Source organism: Cotesia typhae, unplaced genomic scaffold, assembly GCF_013202065.1.
Source record: "Cotesia typhae breed Kobodo isofemale line unplaced genomic scaffold, CoteBio_Ctyphae contig_48, whole genome shotgun sequence".
In the NCBI taxonomy this organism is placed as follows: Eukaryota; Metazoa; Arthropoda; class Insecta; order Hymenoptera; family Braconidae; genus Cotesia; species Cotesia typhae.
In genome coordinates, this window is record NW_027423756.1 from 6,030,592 (window position 1) to 6,053,109 (window position 22,518).

The 22,518-nt window shown below is 30.5% G+C and overlaps 3 protein-coding genes across 5 annotated transcripts; 2 read left to right on the top strand and 1 right to left on the bottom strand.

Moving 5' to 3' along the window:
- Nucleotides 1–197: 197 nt before the first annotated feature.
- Arms (Ankyrin repeat-rich membrane spanning) lies at nucleotides 198–19,413 on the bottom strand. Of its 3 annotated transcripts, none has more exons than XM_074246868.1 (9): nucleotides 19,350–19,413; nucleotides 7,655–7,786; nucleotides 4,757–7,586; nucleotides 4,463–4,625; nucleotides 3,753–4,392; nucleotides 3,537–3,681; nucleotides 3,329–3,453; nucleotides 2,918–3,035; nucleotides 198–1,694 (listed from the first exon to the last, which is right to left on the bottom strand). In XM_074246868.1, exons 2-9 carry the CDS (start codon nucleotides 7,763–7,765, stop codon nucleotides 934–936), a joined length of 4,893 nt encoding a protein of 1,630 aa, XP_074102969.1. In that variant the 5' UTR covers nucleotides 7,766–7,786; nucleotides 19,350–19,413; the 3' UTR covers nucleotides 198–933. The 3 variants fall into 3 exon arrangements, with proteins under 3 accessions (XP_074102969.1, XP_074102968.1, XP_074102967.1); XM_074246867.1 differs by lacking the exon at nucleotides 19,350–19,413 and adding an exon at nucleotides 17,584–18,148; XM_074246866.1 differs by lacking the exon at nucleotides 19,350–19,413 and adding an exon at nucleotides 8,749–9,890.
- LOC141530031 (uncharacterized) lies at nucleotides 11,204–13,669 on the top strand. The gene is made up of 2 exons (XM_074246871.1): nucleotides 11,204–12,876; nucleotides 13,241–13,669. The coding sequence occupies exon 1, from the start codon at nucleotides 11,693–11,695 to the stop codon at nucleotides 12,581–12,583; it is 891 nt and encodes a 296-aa protein (XP_074102972.1). The 5' UTR covers nucleotides 11,204–11,692; the 3' UTR covers nucleotides 12,584–12,876; nucleotides 13,241–13,669.
- A 566-nt stretch (nucleotides 19,414–19,979) lies between the features above and the next one.
- Nucleotides 19,980–21,476, top strand: LOC141530032 (tRNA (guanine-N(7)-)-methyltransferase). Its single transcript, XM_074246872.1, has 6 exons — nucleotides 19,980–20,216; nucleotides 20,311–20,441; nucleotides 20,533–20,717; nucleotides 20,785–20,898; nucleotides 20,966–21,067; nucleotides 21,132–21,476. The coding sequence occupies exons 1-6, from the start codon at nucleotides 20,128–20,130 to the stop codon at nucleotides 21,264–21,266; spliced, it is 756 nt and encodes a 251-aa protein (XP_074102973.1). The 5' UTR covers nucleotides 19,980–20,127; the 3' UTR covers nucleotides 21,267–21,476.
- The last annotated feature ends 1,042 nt before the right edge of the window (nucleotides 21,477–22,518 follow it).

Here is a 22,518-nt window from a genome sequence, read left to right on the forward strand (position 1 = left end):
TTTTCTTTAACAAACAAATTTATTCTAAAAATTTATTATTAAAAAATAAAAATTAAAACGATTTTGAAGTGACAGCTAAATTTAATGTCACGATGAAGCTGTCAATTAAAAACAATAACTGTAAGTAATTTTTAAAAAATACTTTTAATAAATAGAATTTCATTAATTAGGTTAGATAATTAAATAATTGCAAACGATTGAATCTTATTAATTTATTTATTTACATTTAATCAAGGCACTCTAACGTCGTGATAAAATTATGTATCACATATATTTAAGTAGCTTCTTCAATGAAATACCGAGTGATTCTCTTTCAATAATTTAAAAACCAACGATAACATGGCTGAATTTTACTTAAATAATTAATTAAGTAGGCAATTTTCTAAATGATATTGAAATTAATAGACATTTAAAAATTTTTGATTTTCTTTCATTAATTAAATTACAACTAAAAAAATATTTTTAAAAAATTACACTTATAAATTTTTTTTTTGTTATAACTTATTTAATGAAAAAAATTTTAAAAAATGTCAGATGTCTGCTTATTTCATTTTCATATTTTCTAACTGTCAATCATAGTCTCAATAGCGTAAACCATTATATTCAATTCGTATTAGCTACAAATAATTAACAATAACTTCATCAACTCATCTTTCTGTACAATAATTAGTTTTCGAAGTAATTAACATCAAATTAAATTACTGATAAAAGTGAAAAAAAAAAATAAATATAAAATTAACTATGTCAATGCCTCGTGTGCTTATTACTTAATATTCGAGTAATTCCATAGTACATTTATAAATGTAAAATTATCTTATCAACAGTGAAATTTTGAAAGCCGTAAAATACCTTAATGCGTATTCTTATCAAGTTAACAAATGTACAGTAAAAAATAAATTTAAAAAAAGAAAAAGAAAAAAGATTGTACTCGTGTTACACCGGTGTCTCTGGATTGTCCCAGTCTTCAGCATTTTGTCGTGATAGCGGTTTCATATCCGACTCATGGATAACAAGACCCATGGAATCGCAGTACTCCATATCAACAGCGTGTTCTCCAGTTTGCGGCAAACTCTTCATAGAAAGGGGCGATTGATCATCACTTTCAGGACTCATTGTGTGGGTGAAAACACTGTCGGATTGCGTGTGTGAGGGTGTTGAAAGTTCAGACACCAATGGTGTTGATTCATCGTCACTTTCGCACGCGTGTAACGAAGGACTTGATGATGTTGTGCCTATTAAACGGTCTTTGAGTTTACTTAATTTATCTAAATTCGTAGGTACGGTTGGTACTATTATTCTTATTTCATCAGTAATTGTCGGAGTCGAGTGTCTCATATTATTGCTGTTTGTTTGGCTCTCATTGGTGGGATACTCGTCAGTCGACTTGGAACGATAAGCGGGTCGTGGTGACGCTGTTGGTGATATCCGGAGCGAGGTTGGACGGGTGGCAGTGCTAGTTGTTGGTTTCTTCTTTCCGCGATTCCCGATAGAATAAGTAGACCTGATGCTTCGTTGGGAGGTGACACTTCGCTGTGAGCTTGATCGATGTAGCTGAGTCGTCGAGCCTTGAGAACTGTCGTCTGAGCTCTCAGGCTTGTCGGGTACTGGGACCCAGTGGTAAATAGGAGACGGTTGGAGAAGGACGTAGTCTGTGTCAGGGGCTGTTGTGACACTAACTGATCGTGCTCGCCCACCTAGAAAATAATTTTCTAATAATATTTTTTACTCTGTCTATTTTTATTTTTATTCTATGTGTTGTGTAGTTTTTTTTTTTTTAAATTAAATAAGATAGTGTTTAATAAGCTATTGAGCAATCTATCTGGTCACGTTGTCTAACAAGACCTGCCCTGACATCTAGAAAAATGATTAAGCATAAGCGTTATTTTTAATTTATAATTCCAAATAATTTATCGAGCATCAAAAATTTATAATAAAGCAAATAAAATCATACAAAATTTTTTTTTGATGTAACCGTTTTTTATTGCCATTAATAAAGTATAACAATATTTAATAATGTAACTGGTGATGCAGAAAACGTCAATTATTCTAAATAAGTATTATTGATATATAATAGTGAAAATAAAATTGAGATCCATTTTTTTTTTTTTTTTTTTTTTTATTTATTTTCCGCATCAATTAAAAGTAACGCAATTATTCGTAAATCATTGGCAATAGCCATATACTTCTTATCACAGTTTCACATCAACCTGTATTTTATTATTTTATTTTTTTTTTTTCTATCTATCACCTGACAGTAAAATATACAAGTAATTTTCCAGTAAGTTTTATCGACGTGTTAAACGTCATTTATATAATTAGTAATTACACGTCGAGAAAACGTATTTACAAATCTTGGTTTATACCAGAATAATTATTTTTTAATGCTTTATTATCAGTTCACACGTCTTAATACTTATCAAACTAATACTATATAATTCCTTTCTATTTGGTTTAAAAGAAAAAAATAAAATATTTTAAAACATTTTTGTTTCATTAAGCTCAAGACATTAATTATCAAACATTTAATCTCATTCGTGATATTTTTTTGATTATTTTTATTTTATTATTATTATTATTATTATTATTATTATTATTATTATTATTATTATTATTATTAATATTATTTTATCATTAATATCTAGGTTTTGATTTGGATTTAGTGCTTTTGTATACAAGCAATTATTTATTTAAAAGTATAAAAATATCAGCTGTAGTTGGAAGAAGCAATTTAAAACATTATTAATAAAAGAATCTAATTTATCATAGCTGGTTCGCAATATAATGAAAATAAATATCGCATAATCTGACTAGAAGTGTGTGCCGTATTTTTCGTGGATGTCAGGGCTTTGATCAGACTTCGGCGGTTCTTCAACTATAACCATAGGCAGTGAAAGTGGAAGAGAAGTAGTAGGCTCACCTGGAAGTGAGTCTGGTGGTGGTACTACACTGGGCGATGGTACATTCAAAACATCTTCGCAAGCTTCTTCGTTCAAAGTTTGAAGGGCTCCGCAAATCATCTGTTCCTCGAGAGTTACCTAACACGCCAAATACTTTTATAATATGCGTATTTTCAAAATTTTCATATGTAAATTATTTATACTTAACATTAAACACCGTTTCATGCATTATGGAAACTCTGTTATCATATTATGAATAATTTATTTTATAATGCATAATTATAATCTAAAGGATGAGGGTGTTTTTTTTTTTTTTTTTACCTGGAACTGGTTCCGCAGTATATGACAATGTGTGCATGACAAATAGTGGAAGTAAATGAAAACCCATGTTTTATTTATTTTAATTTATTTTTTCTTTTAAAATTTCTTACCTGCTTTTCCATTATAGAATGCTTTGAGGATTCACGTCTTGGTGGTCCATCTGTTCTACTTATAGATTTTTCTTTATCTACATGGGTGAGAATTCTCGGGTTACTGCTTTGAATATCTCTGGGGTCTATAAATATTTATATAATCAAGATTAAAAATTCAAATGATATAAATATAAATGATCATTACTTTTTTTTTTACTCATAATACCTTTGCGATTAATTTCTGATTGAACTGTAAAGCGAACACTGCGTGAACCTTCTTCAAACGTTGTAAATGACGTTCGTTCTTGCTCACGCAATGAAATAATCACTATACGGAATAATTCCCAGTCACCAAAAGTCATTCTCAGTATCTGTAAAAAATAATAATAAGAAAAAATTGATCTTTGAACATTAAAAAAAAAAATAAATTTAAATTATTTACCTGCTTCAATTCCATTAAGTCACAAAGTAACAAAACTTTGCCAGTGATATTGTTTTCTCTGACTAAACTCTTATAAGATTCGAGATTATTTGGATTCAATTCATCAATTTTAGACAAAAGATCACAAATACTATCAACTGACAAACTCGACAGCTTTATTTCAAGAATCTCTGGTGGCAAAGTCGTGGTAGCTGATAATGCTTTACTTATTAATTCAACAGGCGGTATTGACATCCAGGGAGTTTGACTCCAGTCATAAGCCATTGGAGGCATCGGAGCCATTGGCCACATAGGAGGTGGAGGAGGGTAGGTTGATCTCTGTAAGCTCGGAGCTTTAGTAAGCTTAGCATGGCGATTTGTCAAATTAGTCCGATTAGAAACCCAAGGATCAATGGCAGTTTTTTGCCACGGATTTTTATAAATCCCAAAATGATTGTCCTCCTCTAAAGTCTGTTGTTCCTCTTTTATTTTTTTTTTAATATACGGATCAAGGTTTATCGTAAATGGCAAGAATATTTTCAAATCGCTAACAAGAAGATCACTGCGATGAACAGTGAGAAATACATCGAGTTTACGTTCATCTCGATCTATTTCCAAAAGTGGTTGAATTTCTTTAAGTGTTGGTATCTGTGGCCGCACTCTGCAATAAAATAACAATCAAAACATTATATACTCAATAAATATTTTTAATCTCAACTATTATTACTTACTTATCATATAAAACTTTTAACGACGTTGAGTCATCAATCTCTTCACATTTATCATAATAATGAATTATCCATGACGTACGAAAAGGCCATTGTTCAGTAATATTGATCCAGCTGGCTAAATGATACCAGTTGAAATCAATTTGGAATGCTTTCAATAATCTCCCTGTGTACATAAAGAATAAATTAATATATCAAACAACAGACGAATTGAATCAATATCAACATACATTACATATGAATGCATTATTATTATTATTATTATTGTTATGTATTGAAAGGATAAATAATAATTACCAGTAACATATACAACATTCATCAAACGTCTCATACTACGTGGATTAACGTCACTAAAGTAATCATCAGTGAGCAGCATTTTGTTTAAATCTTGGGCGCCTCCCAGACGATTTAAATTGCTTCCAATGCTGCTGGCAATTGATTCACTGAGTCTCATTTTTCTGCTGCCTTTACGACTCGGTGGTTTTAATTTCTCATTGCTATTCATGACACTCGACTCGGTACTCAAGCGTCTGTTTGATACCGGGTGATGCATCGTACTTGTTGTCGCATAATTAACGCTTTCCTCGGTCTCGTACCAGGTCGCCTTTTTGTTGTAGTGTTGCGCTGTTTGTTGTGCAACTTTAACCTTACGCAGTCCGCTGTTCTGTAGATAGAAAGGCACATGGACCATATTCCGTAAATAATCATGACCTCCAATATTTGATTCAGTAAACAGTCGTCGGCTGTTTACCTCAACAGCTTTTGATATTATGTGAGGATCTATTGCCAGGATTATAATAAATGGACAACTATTGTCAAGAAAAAGTGCTTGCATTGCATCAAGAACAAGTAATACTTTGTCTTGTTCACAACTATCTAATCCATCAACAATTAATACTAGTCTACTTTGTTGAGCAGTAAAACTATCCAGGCACTTGACCATTTCTATCATCAAAGTAACTTCATACTTTAACGTTTGTATAAATCCTTCACTTTTAAGTGTATCCAACTTAGCAATACTCCTTTGTAAATGTCTCCTCTGAGAGAATATTAAAGCTCTAAATGTTCGGCTCCATGTATACAAATTGGCAATGACATTGAAGGCTAATAAAAGCGCAACAGTTATCATAATAATGTGTGCTGTGAAAGGTTTTATCGTTTCTATTTGATTGTAACTGTCTACAAAGTATATTGTCACTACTGATATGCCTACAAGAAAGCTAAAAAAACAAAATTCAAAAATAACAATATAAGGCAGACAACAGAGATGCCTCCACCTCCAATTGGTAGTTGATTTAACAGGTTTTGGTCTAAACGCTCGATACAACCGTGTGACAAGTGACCCAAAATCATTTTCTATTGAGTCATAGAGTGATCCGACCATTTGTACAACTGCATTTTCACCAGCAGCTGTCGTTCCCACTCGTGTTTGATCGGTAAAGTAAAATTTAATTGGCTGTATCGTTAGGCCGTCGTTTAGTTGGTTACCAGGAGGATGACAAAATGTTACTTGAAGTAATAGTCTTAATGAATTGAGCTTAGTTGTCAGTGCGACATTGAACTTACATGGCCATCGCCAATTATAATGCTTATTTGCGTACCACGTGAGCCCCAGTACAGAGTAAACCAAAATAAATAATGAGGCACCTACTATAAGACCGATGATCCACGATAACAAAGTTAAGCCCACAGTAACTCCGATCAGTACAGATATATGAAAAGTAACAATTAAAAGTAACGTTGAGAATTGAAATGCAGGATCAATCCACTGTTTAGCAAAATTCTTCATCTCTTCTCGTAGCTTGTTAAGTAAAAATGATTTTCCCGATCCCCATTTAGCATACAATCCCACGGTGATTGGTGTTGAAAGAGAAGGCTCGCTAAGAATATCAGCCAGAGCGCTACTGTATAAATCATACCCCAGCATATTTTCGTTGTCCTCATTAGTGTTGAGCCGTCGGGCGCCGAAAACTTGACCTAAAATTGTCTTTGGATGCTTCAAATCAATATTGTAGGGCGTCTCACCTTGTTTATTAGGACGATACAGCAGCTGGCTATTTTTCGGATTTCTCAAAAGTATTTCAACTATCGCTTTAGAGCGTGCTCGCATCGCAATATGTAATACCGTGTCGCCTTTATTATCCGTAGCATGAACTTTGGCATTTTTATCTAATAATAATTGAACTATTTCACCATTACGCGATCTAACAGCGCGTAATAACGGCGTGTCACCGTCTTTAGTAGCTATTTCAAGATCGGGATTTGCTTGTAATAGTAATTTTAATATCACTGTGTTTCCCTTTTCAACGGCAATATACGTAGCAGTTTTTCTATCTTTACCAGCAATATTAACGTCCACGTGCTTTTTTAAAAGCGCCTCTGCAACGCTTCGATGCCCATTTTTAACCGCATGAATTAAATTAGTATCACCAGCACGGTCTTGAATGTTAATGTACGCACCGGCATTTAGTAGAGCCGAAACTATCTCATGATATCCTTCGCGGGAGGCTATTGCCAATGCAGTGTATCCATCTTTATCCAGTGCATTTATGTTTGGTTTGTATTCCAACAGCAGCATAACCACGTCTATGTAATTACCAATAGCCGCGACAATCAATGCCGTCCAGGAATACATTCCAGCAGTGTCAACGTTAGCTCCAGCCCTCAAAAGAGTGTCTACTATTTCAAGATTTCCTTTTCTTGATGCCCAAATCAGCGCTGTTGTCCCGTACTTATCACCAACGTTAACTTTAGCACCATTAACGACTAGCTGTTTGACAATTTCAGCGTGTCCTCTACCAGCAGCCCACAACAAAGATGATATGTGATAATTTCCATGAGCATTAACATCAGCACCGCGCGACAGAAACAGAGTTACCGTTGCTAAAAGACCTTTGTAGGATGCCCACATAAGTGCAGTCCACCCTCCCAAGTCTCTGTGCTCCAAGTCCGCTCCGTGTTCCAGCAATTCCAGACACACTTCAGTATGTCCTTCTTTTGCTGCGCACAGCAACGCTGTCCAGTTGTCGGCGTCTTCGGCATTGACATCTGCTCCATGATTGATGAGCTCACGAACGAAGTGAATTTTACCCTTCGTTGCCGCAAGGATGAGAGCCGTACTTCCATTCTATAGTTTAAAAAAAATTATTAATCAATCAATTAATTAATTAATTACTACTTTATAAAAATATTTACCTCATCACGATCGTCTATAGGTATTCTTTTATTCTCAAGAAAATTTTGAAGAGCACTGATGTTGTCCTCGGTAATATAAGTGGCAAGTGGTCGGTAGCACAACGACACCATCGAGTCCGACCGGTGAAGAGTCTGTGAAAATCAACAAAATAACAATTATTAGTTTAATTTTTTTTTTTTTTTTTTTTTTTTTTTTATATATTAAATAAACAACACGCGATATTAGAGAGGCATAAATTAATATTTATAATAATTAATCAGCTCAGTAATTAATATAAAATAACACTCAAAATTAATTAAAAACAAAGTCATGTATCATTGGTCATTTGACGGTCTCATTATTTGCTGTGAAGTAAACCTTACATTTTGCGATGTAGAGGTAAAATCGTAGAGAGAAGACACACTGTTCATCCATGATATTATTGGCAGCTGCATTTTTTATAAAATATTATTAAAACTTTCAGCACGTCCTAACTCCAGGAGTTTAGCGCTGTAACTACTTTTATTTTTCACTACCAAGCAAATACATTTACACCTAGTAAAAATTAAGAAAGACTCTTATTGAAGTGTTATTTTTTATTTATTTTTTTTATGCCACTTGCGACATTAATAAACACATAGTTATATTCAAGTGACTATTTATTCCTGTTTAATATATGTATACATATGGAATAGCACCTACAATGTAATAGAAGTATATTTATTACTGTAGTAATTCGTCGTGTCAGCAACCGTTGATGGCGATAAGACAATTTGGTCGCTTTTACTCACAGTCTGAAGGTAAACAAGCAAGTGATAACAGGTTTAGCTGGGAGTTTTTATATCTAATAATATCTATAATCTTTCAAAATTATATTTCCTTTTACTATTATACTAATTACACTCACTAATAACATTTGATAGCCACATTAAATTATTATACAGCCAACACTCAAGTTAATAACAATAACTATCATAAGCATGCAATAATAATGCTTCAGATGTTTTATCTCTTGTCTTAGTATAAATGTATTTAGTAAAATTTATTATTTGTTTGTTTTTAAAAAGAAAAAAAAAAAATAACATGATTTTTTTTATTAATAGCCCGGACTAACCGTCTGCGAGTGACGTCTTATGCCAATGCTGAACTTGCGACCGGGTCCGTCGCCGGTGAATGTGATTGTCGGTACAGGAATATGTGGAAAATGATAATGATGATGATGATGATGGTGATTACTACCGGTATGAGACCGCAATTCATCGGGTTCAGTAGATCCTGAGATGAAATTAGACCAAGAGTGCGGCTGCGGCATGTGAAGACGCAGCAACGGTAGTCGCGATTTTCTTCTCGCTGAAAGACAGCTTGAAGGCATAACAACTTCATCTAGGACTGTGTCATCGCTGATACTCGTGCAAATGGAATTTATTGACTGCGCTGCACTGTGAAATCCTCGCTCGGGATCTTTTTTTACAAGATTACGGGGCACTTGTAAAGAAATACCAATTAGACTTGCTGCAATGCTGGAACTAATGGCCATATTAGTGATGCTTGATTTTCTTTTATCATTTCTTCCAATTATTGCTGCAACATCAAAATCTTTGTCCAATTTATTATCAACAACTTCTGGAGAATTTTCATTAAAAAACTTGTCTTCATCTCTTAGATCTTGAGAATTGAAACCATTAGTATGAAGCTTTTCAGGATCTGGTACTTGTAAAGTCGTTAAAACAACATTTCCATTGTTTTTAGATTTTTTTTCAATTGAACGAACTGATGGACTTACTCGAATTGTTTTGTTTATAATTTCTCGGGATTTGTTTTCAATTGTCAATGATTTAGCGTTGAATTTAATTAAAGACACAGCCTCAGTATTTTTTTCTTTCTTCGTCTCCTTACTCTCGTTATTATTCTCCGGCTGGTTTCCATTATCTTGGGTATCAATGTGATAAACTGAACACGCAATCTTGACCTCTCTGCTACTGGCGTCAGCTTTCCGCATGGCATCCTTCGTTTTAGCTTATCATTAAGCGCCTTTTCTTTAAATAGTGTCCTTCATTCACTGAGCATGAAAATTACTAATTTATTTGTGTTTAAAGCTGCGGGCCAATTATTATTATTATTATTGTTCGAGAATAGAAATTTAATAATTGATAATAAAAGACAAATAAATAATTTAAATTCTTAAATTATCACTAATAAAATAAAAAACTAAAACAAACAATATTTTTATATGATACTGAGATATGATTAATTGCTTGCATCATATGATAGGCAACACGCGACTGAAATGATAAATTATAATTTTAATAAACTTAAAATATAAATTAAATTAAATAATAAATAAATATTAATTTTACAGACCCTAGATAAATTAGTGAGTCTAAGCATCTTCTCCAAATTTCTTCCCGACATACTTGTTGTAAATCTATGTTATAATTTAAAAACTTTTTTTCTCTATATTAAGCTTTTAAATAATTATTTATAAAAAGTAACATTTAATAAATATAAAACGTTCTAGATAACTGACAGTTTAAAAAATTAAGTATAATTATAAGATGTATTACTTGTGATGAAACTAAAAATTGTTGTCTTACGAGCTACACAGAACGAATGAAACTCAAAGATATTAAAGTCGCGTATTACGCTTAATATATATCTTGTTAGTTATATCCCGAAAGCTATATGTACACATGATACTGAGAGAGAAACTCGGTGACACTCGTGCTCGTGGTGTTTCCCCACATTGTGGATCAACATTTATACACGACAGATCACAAATATTATATGTAACGCTTCATGTGTACATATTGTTAGAGAGATGTGCCTCAGACTAGCTCCGCGGCACGCTAAGCTGACAGTTGCTAGTTTTTTTGCAATAATTCAACATTTAATGTAAGCCTCTTTGTAGAGTGCTCAGTCCAATCCAATTCACTCAAACTATTCTTCGATTTGACGTCTACTCTCTCTTCGATTCAATCATCCTGAAGCGTGCTCTATTTTATTCATTTATTACTTGTTATTTTATTTATTCTGCTCAGTCAATAAAAAAAAAATCAATATTTAATCTGTAAGCTTTGCACTTAATAATGCAACCAAGTATAATCAGCGGTGAGTTTTTAAGAGCGGAATTATTTTAACAGCTTATCTCGGCGTGAACTATATAATCTTATATTGTGATTTATAAATTTATAAATTCATAAATTATTTTTTTTTTTTTTTTTTTTTACATTTATAAACCAAGTGTAAAAAAATATTTAAATGGTTGTATGCGTACACTTGCATGTATATTGCGGAAAAATAAATTTATTCGCAGACAATTAAGTGGAATTGTCGTGTAGTGGCTATACGACAATGTTATCAATGCCAGGTTGAAAATGAAACGACAGTCACGGTGAACTGAGAGCCAAAAAAGCCTATACGTCAGAGTCCAGTTGACAAAATGCCATAAAGTTTATTGAAAAATATTTTATTATTTGTTTGTAAGACTCGGGGATATTTAAAAGCTCAAGAGATTACTGTTGGGTCAATGGCAAATGTTTTCTAGATGTAAATATAAAAGAAAGTTTAAGTTTTTTTTTTTTTTAAGTAGCGGAAATTTTTTTCTTTCTTAATTTATAATTGAAGAGTAAGCGTTTTTTTTTGTTTAAGGGGTTATATCCATTTGTGATTTTCAAAAAATCGATTTTTTTTTCATTTTTTGAATGTACATATATTCAATAATATTCTCTGAAAATTTCAAATCGATCCGACAATTAGTTTCGGAGATATGAGCGTATTAGTAAGAACGTCTCCGAGCGTTCGAAAGTAGGCGGAGCACGAGCCGGAATAGCAGCTGTTTCTGGTAGCTTCTATCCTTTTGTTCTCGATTTATATTGTATTTGAGACACTAATATAATAATACAAAAGATCTACTTTATACCTGAAACTTATGTTGAGGAATTTTAGGTTAAAAATATGTGAACTCATCAGTTAGAAGTGATCTTTCACGTGGACAAGTTGTGTTTGTGCTCAGTTTATATATTTCTCAGTGTGTATAGTTTAATTAATTAAAGTCAAAAATGCCTCGTAAAATTAGCAGAAAAACTCGTAGAAATTCCAATGAAATTTTGTCTCGAAGAAAGAAACGGAAGAACGTTTTTAATCCGAAAACCGTGGAATATGATGAGAGCAGTTTCAGCGCCTCAGCAAAAAAATTTAAAGCGCAAGAGGAAATATGTGTAACTCGCGATACGTCAGTTGAATATAGAATTTTAAATTTTATAACTGTGTTTACGGCTATTAGTGAATATGTATTGTGTAAAACTTGCCATGAGCCAGTAAAATTCGAAACAGCATCAGAACGTGGACTTGGTTTTAAAATTGTTATCTTATGTGATAAATGTAGTCCTCGTAGTATAAACTCTTGTAACTTTGTCAAACACTCGTATGAAATAAATCGACGCTTTATATTTGTGATGAGAACCCTTGGGTTAGGTTTGAAAGGTGCTACTCAATTTTGTGGGCTAATGGACATGCCAGCTTTTTTGCTCCAAACTTCATATGATATGATCGTTAAAAATATCCACGAATGTGTGTCAGTAGTTACAGATAAACTTTTAAAAAAAGCTTGTGTTGAGGAAATGGATGCCACGTCTGAACAGCAGGGTGATGAACATAAGAGTGATTTAACAGTCTCGGGAGATGGGACTTGGAAAAAAAGGGGATTTACTTCTCTATTTGGAGTTACATCTCTAATTGGATACTACAGTGGAAAAATAATTGATCTTTTAGTTAAAAGCTCTTACTGTAAGCAATGCGAGCCTTGGAAATCTCACAAGGATACTGCTGAATATCAGGAATGGTGGGCAGAGCACAAAGACGTATGCTCAGCTAACCACGATGGGTCATCAGGAAAAATGGAAGTTGATGCTGTTATTATCATGTTCAAACGTTCATTGGAAAAGTATTAAGTTCGTTTTAGAAACTACATCGGTGATGGTGACTCTAAAACTTATTCGGGGATTTTGAAGGCTGCTCCTTATGGTGAGACAGAAGTAACGAAGAAAGAATGTATTGGGCATATTCAAAAAAGAATGGGCAAACGGCTAAGAGACATAGTAAATAATACAGTAGAAGAAATGAAAGATAAGAATGGAAAAAAAAAAAAAAAAAAAAAAGTTACTTGGTGGCAAAGGTAAATTGACTGGGAAAGTTATTGATAAATTAACTGTTCCTCTTATGGTGCTGGAATAGATGACACGATGTAAGTTGAAAAAAAATAATTTTTAATTTAGTGTAAATCGTTCCCGAAACTTTAAACGCGTTTATCTCAAAACCGTGTTTTCAGAGTTGGTGAACAAAATTTCTCCGAAACCGCTAAACCGATTGGTTTGAAATTTTCACACGACTTACTCAGATATATTTTTCAGGTAATGATCGAAGGAATAAGGTTTTGGACAATAATTTCGATTTTTAAGCCACTTTTAAGTGAAAAATTTGCATGAAAAACTGAATTTTTTTTTTGAACGGCCGCCATTTTGTCAAAAATCAAAATTTTGACTAGACCTTCGATCATTACCTGTACTTATTTATTACAAAACTAAATATTTTTGGTTTTTGATTTTAAGATAATTTGGACCAGAGATATCTTGTTCACCGCCAAGCACCTTTTTTTGGAGGTCTCTCCGCAGATCATCTACAGGAACTAGGGGATCCAATATTTTTTAAATAAACCACTGATTGTTAAAATACATTAAATTCTGTTGAAGTACATTTTTTCCATTAATGTATAAAATAAAATGCCTCTTTGGAAAAAATTCACAAAAAAACGCGTTTTTTCTGCCTCGCAAGTGGATATAACCCCTTAAATAGAACCAAAATTTTTAATTTTGTCATCGATACAGAAAAGGTCATTTAAGTTGTTCAGCTTTTACTAGTCTTTTATTGCTCTCATTAGATGCATAAAAAAAAACAATGATTTCATGAAAAATTTACAAGAGTCAGTAATTCTTAATCTTGTTGATTGAAATAACTTTAAGAAGAAAAAATACTTAAAAATTTTCAAGCATGTACTGTTTTGTCTGAAGAATTCGTTCTTTTTTAAAAAAATTGACCGCATTGATTAAAATAATTTTTATTTAATTCAAGTGAAGCTTTTAATTTTTTCTTAGAGTATAACTTTTACCGAGTATAATATTTTATCCTTTAAATTTATAAATTACTTTAGAAAAAAGTTTTTTTAAGAACTAAAATTAATCATCGCTCATTTTTTATTTTTGCTGTATTCAAATTAAATTAATAATATAAACCGTACATTTTCTTTGTAAGAAAAAAAAAATTCTCTACTTAGAGACGCTTTCAAAAATCAATCTTTTTTTCTATCAACAAAATTGACTAAGTAATAATTTAAGTGGGTCACTTCGTGTGACGGCTTTTTTAGATTTTTTTTTTTTTTAAACGAACCATAAAAATAAAAAAATTACAAATTTTTATCATAAATTAATTCACTGTTAATAATTATTAATTACTATTTCATAAAATAATTCTCTGTTAAAAAGTCAATAAAAAATATGTAATAATTTTTATACTTTTATGGTTCGCCAAAAATAGAATTTAAAAATAAAAATAGATTGTTATACGGGGTGAGTCCTTTAGTAAAGGCAACAGAAATTAATAAACGAAAATTTGTTAGGCTAACAGTACAAAAAAAAAAGGTCAAAAAGAGTTTTAATTAATTTAAAATCTTGTAATATTAAAAAAAAAAAAAAAAATATTAATTTAGCAAAATATTTCAATTAATTTATTTAATATTAATACAATATTTTTCCGTAATATGTATTGTCTAGCTTTTCTGCTGTGTAGTCAATTTTTTTATTTTTTTTTTTAAATTAAGCTTTATCTCTAAACTTTTTAGTAATACAACCCTAACTGTTCATACTAAGTATGAGAAGAAAAGGTCAATACCGTTACGCAGTAGATATTTGCCTGAGGGTGATGTAAAAAAAAATTACCTTATTTTTTTTCCACAAAGAACTAAGTGCTTGTCGACAAGCTTGAAAAGATCCATAAGAGGAGTATCGTGATCCGAATATCAAAGAAGTAAATGATCCAGAAGAAGAGCGACTACTTCCTTCACTTAACAAAGTTGTTCTTTCAGACAAATCTATCTGAATATTCGAAGAATTCATAACTATTCAGATCTTTGTTTTCTTTTTCTATAAAACATTTTGTCAGCTAATACCGACAGTAGTGTTTATATTGTTCAGCATGATAAAAACTCTTATTATCATTTTACTAACTGCCAATTAAAAATTTTGAATAACAATCACTGACCACTGTAGGGAGATAAAATAAAATTAAGCTTCTTATTGAGTTTATGAATGTAATACGAATAATACTAGGAAAATATCCTGCTTTTTGAAATACAATGAGCTAATTTGTTCCCGTGGATAATAAAAATGTATTGTTTTACTTTTGTAAACGGAACCATGTAACGATGGCCGATCGTTAACGGATTAATATGTACTAAAACACTTTTCAGGAGATAGGTAATACTCATCGTCGTATTGGAGATGATTAACTGCAATGGTCAACTTGAAAGTGAGATAACAAAAAATAAATATTAAACTCCATTCGACTTTGCTTGATAGCTGACAGCCAGTACTGGCTACGACAGATACATTATCGTTTTAACTCAAGTTTAACTGATAGCGAGGATGAGAAAATCGAGGGGGAAAAAAGATGAACAACACTTTTTTTTTTTTTTTTAACTTTTAACAGTTTATATGATGAAATTTAAATAATAGCCAAGTACAAATAATAAATTTAAAAAAGGCCATTCGGCAGTCGAAATGGAAGTAGATTTTAATAATGAATAGAAAAAAAAACTACTACAATTATTAAAAAAAAAAAAAATTCTGGCATAGCAGAATAGGAAATAATTTTGAGACAACACATATGATATAGTATTCAAATTGAAGCTTATTTAAAAAGTTTTCAGATGCAATTTACAGAGATTCAATAATTTATATAACTTGAATCCTTAAAGTGAAGATTTTGAGTATCAAAGGAGAGTTACTTTCTGTGCTGCAAATAAAACATCAAAGGGATTGAGGCTTCTGAGATTAAAACTAAGATTTGTGTTTTGACTCGGGATCTCATTCAGAAGTCATTCGAGAAAGAAAGTGAAGAGATATGAATTTTTAAGATTTTGAAAATTTTAAAATCCGGCATTTCTAAATTACTTGAAACTTTACTTAAAAGTTCCGTCATGAAGAACGATGCAATAGTTAGATTTCTATGAAATCTACTAAAAATGCCATTCGGCAGCCGAAATGAAAATATAAGTACTTCCTATTCAAATAAAATCACAATACCAGCCGAGAAAAATTTTAATTTTGACTTAATTTGACTCAATTTTAAGTTTGAAGTTGTCAAATTGCCAAAGATTTTATTTCAGTAAAGAAAATAACAAAATATTTATAGAATAGAAAACCGCTAAAATAACCGTGTAAAAATATCGTCAATTACTTGATTATTTATTAATTATTTTATTAATAAACATGAACATGTCATGAATAATTCTATACAATATTTCTCATTTGACTTTTAATTTTTCCACTTCATAAAGAATAAAAGAAGAATAAAGATAAGTTAAAAATGAGAGAATTGTGACTTTAATTTTAAGATAAAATAAAAATTTTTTTCTGACATGAGAAAACTGATAGTATAGACGTTAATATAAATAAATTTATATAATAAAATGTAACAAGGAATGCAAAAGTAAAATTTCATCAAATGATCAGATGATATAAATTTTTTTTTTTAAACATATTGAATAAGATCCTATATTTAATAAACTTCCAGATGGAGTTCACAGAAATTTAATAATAATTCAACTCAACAAACGGAAACGGATTGAAGCTCAATGCAATTCAATCCGATGCAATACATTTTTTAAACAGATTGAATCGTATTGGAAAATATTCAATAGGATAGGGGAATTAAAAGTAGAGGTTAAATTGACCGCCAGAGCGAAATTATAGTTACCGTGTAATCAAGGTAAAAATATATGAAAAAAATATGTAATTCCATACTTAAGCGCTTAAAATTGCACTTATTATGTTTTTGAGATCATCTTAGAGAATTTTCAAGTTTGAATTGATCGAACGAAGACTTTCGAAATGATTCCAAAAAAACATCTTTTTTTTGGTTTTCTTTTGTCAACAATCTCACGAACAAATCAACCGATTTTAACCGGATTTGCATGTTTAAAAGTTATTCTGAATCGATTGAAAATAACAGGACATTTAATACTCTGAATTAAAATTTAATACAGCTGCAACAAGTTCCATAGATATAGTGCCTAATTTTTTTAGTTGAAAAAATTAAATTATTCAAAAAATTCTATTGTTAATATATAAAATATTTCAGCTGACTAAGATTTTTTGTTGATATTAAAAAATATTAAATTGGAGAAAAAATTTCAAAAAATTAAAATTATCAGAAAAACATTTTTACTGCATTGATAAATAAAAAGCCTATTAAATTCAAGTTTTGCTAAAGAATAGGAAGTTATATGATAAAATAAATAAAATTTACCGCATTTTAAGTAACTATCGCATTCAATAGTTATTGCACAGAGAAAAACAGTACAAGTGAAAATTTTTAGGAATTTCTGAAAATTTTGTATTGCTGTAATTTGTAAACCAATCAATCAATTAAGATGATCTTTAAACTTAAACTTGGAAATCGTCTAAAAAAAAATTATGCTACGTTTTATAGAGATCCGATAAGAATTGTGTGAGTTATAGTACAGGCAAGGTCGGTTATATCGTAAATAAACTTTTGAGTTAATGGAATATTCTGAACCAGCTCGACGAGATGAGTCAGGAAATAGGAAAATTTTTTTAAATTTGCATTATGAGGACAAATGTAATAATTAAATTTATACAGAATTTATTAAAAATACCTCGTGTAATCGATGGACAATATCTTGAGATCTTTCTTTGAAGAAAAAAAATTGATTTTTTCTGTAATCCGGTTGTAATGAAACTTGTCGATAAATTTTAGCGTCACTAGAACGAGTTTTTTTTTGCAGCAAGTGAGACATTGTAAATCGTAACGTTAAAAAAAAACGCAAGGTAAAAGTATATATTTTTATTTTATTAAGGAAACTATGTCTTTTAAATTTTAACAAGATTTTAAAATAAAACTAAAACGATGACCTTGTGTTTTTACAATAATTATTAAAATATTATAATATTTTTAAACTATGTAGTAACTAGAGTATAAATTGATACAACGCTACACAACTAATTAGAGTACTTGCAAAGTCAATTTGAAATCTAGCACAAACTATCACTACACTCACGTCCGAACGATAATGTGTCATATAATTCCATTGTTTTTGTATCGTGGAAGAAGTAAAATAAAAACTAGCAGAGATTGAAGCTACGGCTTGATCTAGTCACTTGAGAAAGTATGCCGTAAACTATTTTCTAACCGTGGAACAATACGCTCTGATATGAAGGCACGTTGTGAATGCCCTGACTTTGTTGAAACAGGTGAGTAAAAATGCTTCAGTCCGTACGTGAAGTGTTATATTGTAGTTACAACTGTGCTATTTCGTGTCAAATGTCCTTGCGATTTCAAGGTAACGATTAGACGTGGGATTAGCTCTGCATATTTTATCTACAAGCTAGTACGAAATTTATTGAAAGCGTTATTAATTTACAAATTTACACTAATTGTTGATTTATCAATCGGTACTTATTTATATTATTTATTATTTATATTTGTGTTGTTTTTAATCAGTAGAAAGTGTCAATAGTTACTAAATATAATTAATAATAATTAAAACAGCCTTTGATAGATCAAAATAAATGCTACCCAAAATTTAAAGACTCATATTGATAAATTTAAAGTAATTTAACAATATTCTGAGACTATACGTATAAATAATGATTTTACAATATTTACCGTTAAAAGCCTTTAGTTAAGTTATAATGTTAAATTTAAATTTCTGAGAATAGTAAAATCAAACTATTTAATTTTGATCAAAACACGTAATTAATTTATCTACCTTATTATTAAGGTAATAATCCAATTTAGTTATTATTAACTAAAATTGGATTATCGATAATGTTAATGGATTATGAAGGACACGAAGATAAGATTAAAACAGCGATCCAACAGATGATACTTTTCAACAGACTACCATATCACACAAAAAATAACTACTAAGACTTAGACATACAACAGTTTGAGTTAAGTAAAGAAAAAAAAATTACCCCTGTGTTGCCTGACCACCAGAGTTTAGAATCTGCCACCCATGTAAACGAAGCCATTTTTTTCGTAACTAAAAACTATTTAAAATCTAACTAACGTTAAACATTAACTAAAATTATACCATATCAATATTAATTTATCTATATTTATAATTAAATATTATTTGACAGGCTCTGAGTTTTTACTTATTAAGTAGAAACTAAACTAAGGATAAAATACTAGCAGAGCAGACAGAATAATAAACATTATTGAGACGAAATATTTTTCCACCAGGAAGTCTGGAAACACATGACGTATAATTCATGACCCATTGTACTTATATCATGTTTGAGTGTCTTAAATATGTATATATAATTATCAATGCGTGTAACGATCAATAGTTAAATACAACACTGCATTATATGCTTATTATGTACAAACATACATACTTAGGATTTAAAGACTCACCAGTTTATTGTATGTAGATCAATTATTGAGTAATTAGACTCTTTTATAAATCACATGGCACAATCTACGAAAAAAATAGATATTATTATTATTATTATTGTTGTTGTTGTTGAAATCAATTACACGTGTAGTAATTTAAAAAATAGTATAAAAAAAAAAAAAAATAGTGGACAAACTATTGATGAATAAATAAAAAGTTTAAATATTGCATACGGATAATATCGTGTGACAAAAAATTTGAGATGATTTAATACTAATTTTTATCATAAATAAACTTAAACAAACGATAAGTATCAATTATTATAATCGTACCTCCAACAATCGTTAATGGTTGATCACACCAGACAAAAGACAGAGAATGACTTGATTCATATATCTTTAATAATAATACCTAACAATTGAATTACGTATCTATAACCTTAATGTACTCCGAGGCCTCGGGGGTCTGATTTATTCCTGATATACAAGCTCGTTAAATTATTAACCACATTTAAGTAAAATTATTGTAATTACACAAAAAGTCACATTTATTGTTAATGGTTAATTTTATTAAAAATTTAGCAGCGAACGCAAAACACGTCACCGTAGAGCTTAAATTTTTTTCAACTTTTTTCGCCATTCTCCATTTGACCTTCCAAGAGCTGTCGTCAGTTGGCGCCACTGTGACAATTCAAAATCAGCTGCCGAAAGTGCTAAATTTTACCACGTGGTTTAATAAATTTTAATTGTCAGTTTGTTTGTTTTATTTTGATTTTTTATTGATATAAATTGTTGAATTATGACGGATAAAATAATAGCTTTGCCTCAAAAAAAATATTATCGGCAGCGAGCACATTCCAATCCCATTGCCGATCACTGTATTGAGTAGTAAGTAACTTCTGGTGTTGAAGTTATTATTTTTTAAGGTTAATTGTTTATTTTTCAGTTGAGTTTTATTAATTAAATAATTATTTTTTTTTAGCCCTGCAAAGCCTGAGTTGATGGACTGGAGTTCCTTATACCCGGAATATTTTTCTGATAATCAGGATGAGAACAAACGTAAACCTGGAGTTGAATTTGCAGATATTGGCTGTGGTTATGGCGGATTGCTGGGTAGTGTTGAACGATTATTGATTTTTCAATGAAAAAACTTTATTTGAAAATAATTATATTGAATTGCTTTGTTTGTCTGCATGAAAAATAGTCACTCTGTCAGGAATGTTTCCGGAGAATTTAATATTGGGAATGGAGATCAGGATAAAAGTATCTGACTATGTCATGGACAGGATTGCAGCCTTGAGATTTCAACATCCAGGTCAATACCAAAATATTGCTTGTTTAAGGACAAATGCAATGAAGTATTTACCAAATTACTTTAAAAAAGGACAGGTATTAATCAATTTTTTTTTTAATTTCAAATTAAACGAAAATTGTAATTACAAATATTTGTTTTTAGTTGAAGAAAATTTTCTTCTTGTACCCAGATCCTCACTTCAAGAAGGCGAAACACAAGTGGAGAATTATTAACAATACATTACTAGCTGAGTATGCTTATATTCTAGCTGAGCAGGTACTTGCTTTGTCTTTGTAATTATTTAAACACATGTATTTTCTTTAATTATCGCAAACATTCTTAGGCTATTGTCTACACGATGACTGACGTGGAAGAGCTTCACGAGTGGATGGTTAAGCATTTTGTGAATCACCCTTTGTTCGAAAGAATTTTAGGCGATGAATTGGTAAGCAGTACGTGTTATATTTATTTATAAACGAAAAGCTGTATTGATTTACTTCATGTTTCAGGACACGGATCCGATTGTCCCGAAGCTTTATGAGAGTACCGAAGAAGGTCAGAAAGTCACGAGAAATAAAGGAGACAAATTTTTAGCTGTGTTCCGTCGAATACCCGACAAATTCGTACCTGAAGATAAAAGATAGCGTGGATTATTGATTTTTTTTTTTAATTGGAAATCCAATTAAAGTTTTATAAAATTATGAGCTGTAATAATAAACGTTTTATATAATAATAATACAACAAACTCCAATTTAAAATAACTTGGATTTAATTTCAGAAATTGTTTTACACAAATAGTTTGATAAAATGTAATTTAATTCAAGTAATTCATTAAAACCATAATTAGAATTACACACTACATAATTCTGCAATTTTATTTTAATATTTATCTTTGTATATGAATTAAATTTTGGTTACAATAGCAAATGATATTAAATTCAATTTACATGCAGAGTATGATAACATCAAAAACTTTCAATGAATTTCCATAATCATATACGTCAAAGTTTCATTTCATCAAATTTAATAAATTACTGTTAACTCTCAAATCTCTTTACAAGGATTGAATTTTAATTTTTAATAATACCATTTAAAATGAAACTAGAGCAACTAGATTATTTTTAAATAATCCCAGTACAGAGATATTCTCGGTCACTGTTAATTGTTTTTTTTTTTTTTTTTTTAATGCTTTATGTTTATCAATGTAGACTACAATTCTTCTTGAAATGCTATTTTCGAAGATCCGGTTTTGTTTACAAGCACCATTTCCTACGATTGAAGATAACTTTAGACCTATTTCCGTAATCAAATAGAATCTACCAAGTCTCTCCTTTAAAAAATTTCACTTTATGATTAATAGTTTTAGATATCTTAAACTTTTTAATCAATTTCTATTTAAATTTACAATCAGATTATTTGTATAAACCAAGCGTTTTATACGTTTATCATTAATCGGAGTTGATAGTAAAACTTGAATAACGACATGAAGATTTATTGGAACATCAGAAATATAAGGAGGATCTCATGACTGGTAGTCACGAGACTGGAAGTTTATCACGGCACCCTCAGTCATTAACGTTCTTTCACTTTCTTTGACAATTAATGATGCTAATATATTTAATTTTTCTACATACCAAGGCCACAATTTTAATATTAAACATTCGATATTTTTGCTTTAATTAATCATCCAAATTAATAAATTGTTAATTTTATTGCATGCCAGAAAATTAATTTATTTTAATATTCTGTATGCAAGTTTTTAATAGCTTTTATATACTCCTCTGGGAAATTTATTGCTCAAGTTCATTTTGATAAAACGATTACGTTTTATTGTAATACGAATTCATCAGCCTGACATAACTCATACATTTCTACTTGTTAGTATTAATATAATTT

Excerpts from the sequence above, each read along its gene's own strand:
- Arms (XM_074246866.1), bottom strand. The coding sequence starts at position 9,633 with ATGCGGAAAGCTGACGCCAGTAGCAGAGAGGTCAAGATTGCGTGTTCA. Across the intron at positions 7,787-8,748 it reads TAAGACGTCACTCGCAGACG|ACTCTTCACCGGTCGGACTC; the intron begins GTTAGTCCGGGC and ends TGATTTTCACAG. Across the intron at positions 7,587-7,654 it reads CTATAGACGATCGTGATGAG|AATGGAAGTACGGCTCTCAT; the intron begins GTAAATATTTTT and ends TTTAAACTATAG.
- LOC141530031 (XM_074246871.1), top strand. The coding sequence starts at position 11,693 with ATGCCTCGTAAAATTAGCAGAAAAACTCGTAGAAATTCCAATGAAATT.
- LOC141530032 (XM_074246872.1), top strand. The coding sequence starts at position 20,128 with ATGACGGATAAAATAATAGCTTTGCCTCAAAAAAAATATTATCGGCAG. Across the intron at positions 20,217-20,310 it reads GCCGATCACTGTATTGAGTA|CCCTGCAAAGCCTGAGTTGA; the intron begins GTAAGTAACTTC and ends ATTTTTTTTTAG. Across the intron at positions 20,442-20,532 it reads TGGTTATGGCGGATTGCTGG|TCACTCTGTCAGGAATGTTT; the intron begins GTAGTGTTGAAC and ends CATGAAAAATAG.